The following is a 10,395-nucleotide window of genomic DNA, read 5'->3' as shown; positions in this document are numbered from 1 at the left end:
CCTTTTACCTATAACAAAATTCTAATCATTAGTTAATATTCATCTCTAGACCAATATCTTCCAAGATGCAATCAGATCTTCTCTCTACATGACACATCTTCCAAAATCCTGAATTACTTTGTAATAGAGTGTCAATTTGCATAAAGATGTATTTCTTTGATCATGACCAGTTTTCTAAAATGGAAAGTACCCTTTTAATGGGTTAAGACATTTATCATAAATGTTGTTAGAATTGTCCATAGCATGTAAGCCTATTTTTTAATATGTGACACCAAATAAATGTTTCCAATAAAATAATACATTTGCTCATTCTACTAAACCACTTTTCTTCCTATTTCTCCTTTCCTAACAAAAATTGTGTTTGAAACACATATTTAAACATAAAGCAATATAATTACATATAATAATGTTAATTTAAAAGCCAAATGTCTATTTCAAAGGACACACATTATTCCCTGGCTGTACTCACTTCTCTTATTATTTAGTCAAAAAGTTTCAATGTCCCCAGCAAAAATATTCAACCATTTTTTTAAATTATAATGCTATGAAATATACCCTCAAAAATATTAAGAGTTTTTCTTAAGGTAACTACAACTAGTTAGAGATAAATATATATATAAACATATAAATAAATATATATATAAATATATATATATTTCTAAACCTCTAAGCATTTCTTCGATACCATCAGCATATTTCACTTACCCCTCAACCCTGAGGAAAGCGAGACACCAGACTTTCTAGACAAAAGCTTTAAAGCAAATGTCTTAAATATTTCACAGAGCTAAAGAAAAATATGGATAAAGGAATAAAGAAAATCAGAAATACAATGTATAAGCAAAATGGGACATCACCAAGATGGTGAAATAGGGGTTTTCCAGCATCTTTCTTTCAAAGAACAATGATTCTGACAGTCATCCATGAATGAGAATACCTTTGTGGAAATGTGGGAATCCATCTAACACACTGTTGGAGCAAAGAAATTCCAAGATTGGATGCATTAAAGAGGGCAAGAAAATAGTTGCATTTTGCCTGTGTTAACTCTCCCCAAAGAAAACACGCTAAGTGACAAGCAAGCCCTTCTTGGTCTGTGAGTTCTCCCAAGAGGGAAAGTGAGAGCATGTGCGTGAACCCCCAGCCGCCTCAGCTGTGCAGGATGCTGCCAAAGAAAAGCACTTCATTCCCATCCCATTCAGAATACTGAGGCGTGTGGCATGACAGGGGAGTGGGGAATAGTTGGAAGAATAGCAGGCAGGGCTCTTGGGGGGCATCAAAGGGATGTGGATCCTACTAGTCACATCCTGGACTCCATCAGGAAGCCTGCCCATGATTCACTGCAGGTGACTTACCTGTGGATCCCCTAACTGATCCACGGGTACCCCAAATGCTCTCTGTACCTCACTCACACGCTTTCCTACCCAGTGGCCAGTTTCTTCTTTGCAACCCAAGGGTCAATAAATGTGAGCCTTTGCAATCAGCTAGTGAATATGTGTGGAAAGCCAGCTGGACTCTTCAGGATTGGGAAAAAACATACAAACTGGAACATTCAGCATCACCCTAGGGAAAGCAAACACGAGGTTGTTGGCACTCAGCCTGGCTTTGTAGAATCAAGAGAAGGCACCACACAAACTTAAGAATCCCTCCCTGCAACAGGGAACAAGAGGTGTGGAGGAGGCATATGTGTAGAAAAGGTCTAAGGAAGTGTCAGAATCCCTGACATGACTGATAAAAAGTATTTCTCTCCCAAAGCCAGTCAATAAGGACTGGAGGGGATGAATCCTTCTTCAAATGCAAAGACAGCAATCCAAGACTTCAAAGAACATGAAAAATATAATATGACATGAAAGTTATTGTAGTTTTTGTAATAATATTCTGTGACTATTTTGCTTAATTCAAACAAAAAATTAAAAGCTGAATTATCATACAGTCTGTGCTAGAAATTACCAGTAATATAGATTATTCATTATGTTTAACTTTTGTTTCATTTGTGTTTTACATTTACTTCTTTTACTCTGCTAGCATTCATCAACAAATGGAGACAGACCTGTCCATGACAATTCCTGAGAGACAGAATCAAACTGCTTCCTGACTCTCTCTGGTGAGAATAAATCATGTCTCCTGGGGATGGAGGTAGGATAAGGATTCAGAACAAGAATTGAAATAAAACATATTCATAATCCATTGTTTTTCAGGAAGGAGGAAAGCTAAATATATCATCGTGTAATCAGCACAGCCTTGGATAATTCTGTTTGTGTGTGTGTGTGAGTGTGTGTGTTTGTGTGTTTGTGTGTTTGTGTGTGCATGTGGAGCTTAGGACATTGCTGGGAGGGACATATGGTCACTCACTGAACACATGATCTTCCTGAGATCAGATGAGATGCTGACTACAACAAAAGCTTCTCAGTGCATGGTCTTAGAGGTGAGGATCGGGCGGAATTACATCCTCTGAATTTGGGGATATTATAACAGGGGAATGCAGAGAAAATCAAACAGTAGCTCATCGGCAGCAATAATTATCTACTAGTTTTCTTCAGATGTTAATGACTAAAGGTATGTGACACAACTGATGTCCTAAGAAACTAGGGTTGTAGAAAACGGTGGATTAAAGTGTGAAAATGGATAATCAATAACTGAAGCATTTTTCAGTTCTGACTGCTATTTTAATCAATTATTTTCTCCTTCTCTGAAGAGTATGACAACTTATCAATTTGCCAGTATCCCTGCCAAAAAGTTGCTGTAAGTTTTTCCAAATTACTTATTTCACGGGAAATGGATATACTTCTTATTGTTGGGGAATTTAAATACATAGATTTTCATGTACAGGCTAATCCAATCAAATGATAAAATAGTTTCTGCTTGGTTATGTGAAGGCAGCATATTATTACTGTTAGGTCCTCGGTGAAGTGAATATGGTGAAAGTGTGGAAAGCAATAGGTAACCATCTTTATAAAATTTAATGACCAATTAACACAAATTCTATCTACTATTAAAGCATATTAGAAATAACAATTTCATAATGAAAGTTATTTATATTTATTGAGTGTGTTTTGTGTGCCAGGCACTGTACTAAGTGGATTCAGATACAATATTTAATGATGTATAACATGTTTTCCTTTGGCTGATAGGACATAAAGAAACATTTCATTATGAAAACAGAGATTAATAAGGCATTGATTGTGTCAAGGAACATTTCTAATTGTGTGGAGCTGACCCAAAATGAACCCCTTGTGCTGGATTATTTCCAAAGCTGACTATATACAGTGTGCTTGTCTTGGGTGCTGAGTAAGGTGGCACACGAAGCCCAGCCACTGAGCTATTTAAATTATCTTATCTCCTTCCTCTGTTTCTTTCATAATTCAACTGTCATTGAAAGTCCATCCCATGATTTAAACTTTCAAAATCTTGCCAATGTTGAATGGCCACTTAATCTTTTATTACACTGAGTAGGAATCTATAACGTAACTTATCATTGCGCATGAAACCCCTTTGTCTTTGGATCATACAGCAGTGCCTATTTGCTTGATTACTGACTCCATATAGGTTATTTCTATAGACTGATAATAATAGCGAATATTCTGTGCAATGTCCTCTGAGTTCATCAATATGAGGCTTTAAAGAGCGAGAGGTTTTGGTGCTGATAAATTGAGTTTTACTGACCGTTCCTTATTTTTATTCATGGTTTGCCTCTACAATGTTTGCATTTTTAACTCAAGTGAACTCAGAAAGAAAGAGAAAGAGTTCTGTCATTCTTCATTATTCAGAAATGATAGACCAGAAACTTTAAGTCAAGAAAATACATCAGGTGAGAGACGGAAACAATGTCCACACCAAATTTTTCTACTGCCTGTGATGCTCCTTTCTGCAGATGCCTGACCCCGGCCTAGACCATCTCCCTCTCTTTCAATGGGCAATAACTAAAAAGAGACATTCTTGGTATGTACATAAAGCTTACCTCTACTACATACATCTCAGGGTCCCCAGATTAAGGTCAACAGAGAGTAAATCCTGAAAACAATAAAAAGTGTAAAAAAATCAGATTTCCCCTGGTTCAGTATTATTCCAAGTGATAGGGAGAGAGAAGAGAATGTGACCACATTTCTTTGCATTCTTACTTCCAGTGAGTCCTATACATTTATTTTTATATGATTTAGTATTTATTTCTAAACGGAGTACCATTCTTTGCTACTTGAAATATTTAGAAGCACTCACAGATCTTCTCTACTTTTGATATCCATTTTTTTCAGTTGTTTCTGAACTTTGTGAGGTTTTAAAATACACTTGTCATGAGATGACTTTTTTACTCATTCTATGAGTCTAAAAATATCAAATTTTTTTAGCAGCACACGTTAGTACTTGTGCAGTCAGCCCTCACTGTATGCCATCCACCAAGAGGTTTCTACCATCCTCAACATTCCCTGATTCCCATCCCCAGCACAGGCATCTGCATTTGCTGTCTACAGTCTAAACGAGACAAGGGTATTTATGGTAGGAAATCTTCACAATGTCAGTATTTAAGAAAGAGTCAAATATGCTCCTTTTCTGGTTGGGATTTCTCCTTTCATCTCTCCACCAGTGTCACTGAGAAAACTTCAGTTCCTCCCAAATACAGGGAGACATAATGGGTAAGATATATATTTGTGAATTTAACTGACAAATGGAATAACAACTTCTCCACATCTAGAGTTTTTCTGTAACTGCATAGTCTGTTATTGAGGAGACAGGATATATAACAAAATCTTCTGAGTTAAAAATAAGAAGATAAGTAAGCCTTTATCTCTGTTTTCTTTGCCTCAGCGTTAACTGAGTTAAAGACGAATGAATACATGGGAAATGAATGCATGGGAAATACAGATATTAAAATTAATTACAATGCAAGGAAAATGTTCATAAATGCTTCAATGTAAGTGTAAATGCATTCTAATAGACTGTTTAATATGTGAGCAAATTTTCCTATAGTCATATGCATTGAGCGTCCCCATAATCATGCATATTTGCTATTTCATATTTAACAGAGTTTTGAATTAGTCCACTTGTTCCTGTCCTTAATTTTGGGGAATGTTTGTAAAACCCAGTGATGCTTAAATTAGAGATTAAAAAGATATATAATACACACCTATTTTGTCCCAGGACATAAGACCCAGGTGGCATTTTTATGTCTGTATGTATGTTCTTCTATTTTTATTCTCTCCATCATGGCAGATGCATAGAAAAACACGAAATGGAGATGAAGATAATGAACATGAGGCATGATTAGGGACTGTGAGGTAAAATTCCAAAAGAGGGAATATATATGATTGTAAATCTATTGTGACAACATAGATATGTACAGGCACTGCTATAGCTAATACTTATTGAGTACTTAATCACTTTTATTGGAACTAACTCACTTAATCCTCATAACAACCCCAGTAGGAAGGTACTACTAACACCTCCTTCTATAAATGAGGAAAATGAGGAACAGACTGTTTGAGTAAATTTTAACTTTGACCCAGCATTACATGACTCTTCTACGATTTGAATGCAGAGAGACTATACCAGAATACTCTTAATTACTCTGCTACTCAGTATGGCTTTGAATGTGCGTGTTTCTGTCTATGGAGGTACAGAAGCACGTGTATATGAAAAAATGTACACTTTGCACATGTGTTTTTATGAATGCACCTAATATGTTTGTCTATGCATAATGATTTGGAACCTCAAGAAGCATACTTTTGTTTTATATATACTGACAGCAAATGTTAATGTGGAATACACAGTGATGTGTTATAAACCAATGTAGTATAAATGTGATTTCAGGTTATACTAATGAACAGATAGAGTCCAGAGCAGTGGAAATGAAACCTCATTCTTCTGCCCTTTTCGTGACAAACATTGTTTACAATTTTGTTTGATGACATTTCAAAAGAACAATCTAAACTGCGGACATCCACAAAAAGAAGGAGGAATATTAGTCAGGAATTGAAAATTATTAGAGAAAGTTAACTGTCACATTTGAGATATTTGTTGCAGAATGGATTTATCACAATTAACTTTATATTATAAAATATACATCAGTGGGCAGAATATATAGGCAGCCAGAGTAAAGCTTAGCATGCAAATTTTTTTTCCTTACATTTGAAAGTACTCATTGTTAATGATGGAGGATATAATGGTAAGCAAAAGTACATAAATAAAATTCTGCACTCTGAGTTATGTCTGAGGCTACACTCAGGAAGAAATTAGCAATTTATTGTCCTTTGAGAGGTGTAAGTTCTCTCATAGCTGTTATAGAGTGCTGGGAACACACAGTTGAGGGGGCATGTAACTGATTAGTATGGGGGTGAGGGAAGCAGGAGTCAAGAAGGAGTTTGCAGCGAGGAGAGGAAGCTCTGCTAGAACTTGAACATAGAGAGGCAGATCAGTAGGTGACAATCAAAGAGGCAAATGTCAAACCCCCATGGGAAAATAAGCACAAAGAAAAGGAAATATATGCAAGCAATTTCTGTACTAAAAGATACAAGTAGTTTGAAATGACTATAACATGAGATCTATTTGCATAAGGAGTGAGATCAAAGTTTCTATTAACAGTGACCCGATTCATAGATTTTCATGAATTATCTTAAGAAAATTGAGCTTTAACTTGAGGCAATGGCAATTTTCATTTACCCAAGAGCACTCTTATGAAGAAAGGATGGCAGATGAGAATTATTGAAGGTAAAGGAATCTATTGCGATGATGAAATTATCTCAGCAGTACAATATAGATATAATATGAATGGCTGTATACCATTCTTTTTTTTAAAGTATTTATTTTATTTCATTTTATTTTTTGAGGAAGATTAGCCCTGAGCTAACACCTGCCACCAATCCTCCTCTTTTTTGATTAGGAAGATTGGCCCTGAGCTAACATCTGTGCCTATCTTCCTCTACTTTATATGTGGGGCGCCTACCACAGCATGGCTTGACAAGTGGTGCATAGGTTCACACCCAGGATCCGAACCAGCAAACCCCAAGCTGCTGAAGTGGAACGTGCGAACTTAACCACTGTGCCACAGGACTGGCCCCTCACGTGGCTGCCCCTTCTTGTCATTCACATCTCAGCTCATGCTTCTCATTGTCAAGAACTCTCTTTGAATACTCAATCTAAACTGATCAGTCACCAGGACATATCTCAGTTTTAATTCTCTGCTTTGTAGCAATTATTTATGTATTGAATGGCTATTGAATGTCAGCTTTCCTTCACTAAATAAGTTCCATTTGGGAAGAATTTATTCTTTTGTTATTGAATCCCAGTATCTACCACAGTAACTGCAAAGTACTCTGTGCTCAATGAATACTTTTTGAATGAATGAGTGAACAAAGCAAGTCAGTGGCAACAGAAATGGAAAGAAATGGATAAATATGTAAAGACCTTTATTTGGTAGTATTTGACAACCGAATAGAGGAAGGGATGAAGAGAGAAATGAACTGAAATTAAAGTTTTGCTTTTTATGCTTGGCGACTAGGTATATTTTGGATGAGTCAACTAAGATAGTGATAGTACAGTACACTAGGAATTGTTTTGAAAAGGTATGAAGATAATTGTATTTTCCAAACTTTTTGAATTTTAGTATTGAAAGTAAGAAATTTACTTCTCTGACTTACTAGAGTTTCTTGCAAGTAATATAAAAATTTATCTTCATAATTGAAAGAATCTTTCTGATAACTTTTCTTTGCCTTTTCAGGTCATGAACCTCAATTGCTCCTTGTGGCAGGACAACAGCATTTCTGTCAAACTCTTTGCATTTACCAAATTCTCTGAGGTCACTGAACAATGTTTCCTTTTATTTACCCTCATCCTACTCATGTTCTTAACATCACTGACAGGCAATGCTCTCATAGCCCTTGCCATCTGGACCAACCCAGTCCTCCACACACCCATGTACTTCTTCCTGACCAACTTGTCTCTCTTGGAGATTGGCTACACTTGCTCTGTCATACCCAAAATGCTGCAGAGCCTTGTGAGTGAGACCCGAGGAATCTCTCGGGAGGGTTGTGCTACACAGATGTTTTTCTTCACTTTATTTGGTATCAGTGAGTGCTGTCTTTTGGCCACCATGGCTTATGACCGCTATATGGCCATATGCTCCCCACTGCACTATGCAACACGAATGAGTCGTGAAGTGTGTGCCCAGTTGGCAATGATTTCTTGGGTAGTGGGGTGCATGGTGGGTTTGGGTCAGACCAACTATATTTTCTCCCTGGACTTCTGTGGCCCTTGTGAAATAGACCACTTCTTCTGTGACCTGCCCCCTATCCTGGCACTCGCCTGTGGGGATACATCCCATAATGAGGCTGCGGTCTTTATTGCAGCCATCCTTTGCATTTCCAGCCCATTTTTACTGATCATTACTTCCTATGGCAGAATTCTGGCAGCTGTGTTGATCATGCCCTCTCTTGAAGGCCGCCAGAAAGCTCTTTCTACATGTTCTTCCCACCTGGTTGTAGTTACACTGTTCTATGGCTCAGCTTCTGTCACCTACTTGAGGCCCAAGGCTAGCCATTCACCAGGAATCGATAAACTCTTAGCCCTCTTCTATACAGTGGTCACATCCATGCTCAACCCCATTATCTACAGTTTGCGGAACAAAGAAGTCAAGGCAGCTCTCCGGAGAACCCTGAGCAAGAGAAAAATATTTTGACTCATGAGTAGATACTTGAAGACAGAGCAAATCTGTTCTTTGAAGAAGGTGCACACACAATCCAAGAGTAATGGAAGAAAGAAACAAAAACCTGTACTCTTCAACCTGTTTTGTAAGGACCTCCTTTAATAACAGCGCTTTTGATTTTGGAGACATCTCTGTACTCAGAGCTAAAATTTTGTCTGCCAAATTCTGGAAGGAAGTTGATTGCAAAAGAGTTTTATAGGTGGGTCCAACACTGGACACATTTTACAAAATATTTTAGTCTATGCTGAGAATTTGAATTTCCAGATTATTTCTCAGAAACCTGGGAAATTCTCACTTGGTACTCTTAGGAATTTTCTAGCGCATCTGATTTCTGCCCTGGTCACTGTGGGGAGTGTTCCTATACATGTCTCTCCTATATCGCTCAATTCTTTACTAACTCTATGAAGTACATTATTTCCTTTCATAAAAAATGTTTTAACATTCTTCAACCTTACTTATTGGTACATGATATAGGGTTGAAGTCTTTATGTGAGTATGTTTATGATAAAAATATGTGAATTTTTGTAAAAAAGCAAACTGTTTTATTTCAGAGGTATTCATTTTAGAATATTAAATGAAAAATATGGGGGAAAATTTTTATCAAGAGTCCCCATGGTGAAACTATTTTTAAGAAGCTAGAGAACTCACAAAGTCAAAGATGGAAAAAGAAAACAGAACTAAAAATAATTAGTATAAATAATCTTAAAGATGTGTATGTAATTTACAAAGTTGACTTTTTTGTGGCTGAATCCTGAGTCACTATATTTGGAAATTGTCCAAGAACTGGCCCTTAAGAGAAACGAACATGGTTAAAGCACAATCCAGTAGCATCCACGGAGGCATTGCCTTGGAATTCAACATCTGGTTCTTAGGGACGTGCTGTGTTAGTTCTTGATCTATGAGGGATTAATAACTACTGCTATAGCAGTTGTAATACAACATAGTGGAGAACTGTGACCGTTCCTATGACTTAACTTAAAGTTAGCCTTCAAATAAAGAGATTTAGTTTTTGCTTGTTGGTCAAAGGGTACAAACTTTCAGTTATAAGATGAATAAGTTCTGGAGTTCTAATGTACAGCATATGACTATAGTTAATTACACTGTATTGTGTACTTGTATTTCACTAGGAGAGTAGATCTTAAGTGTTCTCATTACACACACACAAATGATAACTATGTGAGGTGAAGAACGTGTTCTTTAACTTGATTGTGGTAATCATTTCACAATGGATATGTATATCAAATCATCATGTTAAATAACAAATAAATACAATTTTATTTGTCAATTTTGCCTCAATAAAGCTGAAAAGAAAAGAATGTGACAATTGTACTGTCTGGAGATAGTAGTGATGTTCACTAATCACCAAGATGTGTGTTTTGCCAGATGTCATTGTTTTCCCAAAAATTGTCTAGTTCATTCATTTTAACATAATGCCTGTGGTTTTTATTTACATGTGTGTATAGTAATTAACAATGGAAATAATCTTAACATGCAAAAATAACTTATTTGTTAACTATTACGCTACAAAAATAGGCAAGAATTGTATGTAGCATTGAAGATGATAATTCATAAGTGTGGACAAACTTGGGACCTGTCTCATCTAACAGGCAAATTTAGCAAATTTAGCTTTTTGTTTTGTTTTGTTTTGTTTATGTGTTAGATTCCACATATAGGTGGAGTCATATGGTATTAGTCTTTCTCTGTCTGAC

At 36.5% G+C, this 10,395-nt stretch overlaps 1 protein-coding gene across 1 annotated transcript; it reads left to right on the top strand.

The window, feature by feature from the left end:
* Nucleotides 1–7,705: 7,705 nt before the first annotated feature.
* LOC124226805 (olfactory receptor 10C1-like) lies at nt 7,706–8,659 on the top strand. The gene has a single exon (XM_046640534.1). The coding sequence runs from the start codon at nt 7,706–7,708 to the stop codon at nt 8,657–8,659; it is 954 nt and encodes a 317-aa protein (XP_046496490.1).
* Nucleotides 8,660–10,395: the final 1,736 nt, after the last annotated feature.

The sequence above is a fragment of the Equus quagga genome, chromosome 15 (genome assembly GCF_021613505.1).
Source record: "Equus quagga isolate Etosha38 chromosome 15, UCLA_HA_Equagga_1.0, whole genome shotgun sequence".
NCBI lineage: Eukaryota > Metazoa > Chordata > Mammalia > Perissodactyla > Equidae > Equus > Equus quagga.
This window is presented reverse-complemented; position numbering and strand designations above follow the sequence as displayed.

Excerpts from the sequence above, each read along its gene's own strand:
- LOC124226805 (XM_046640534.1), top strand. The coding sequence starts at position 7,706 with ATGAACCTCAATTGCTCCTTGTGGCAGGACAACAGCATTTCTGTCAAA.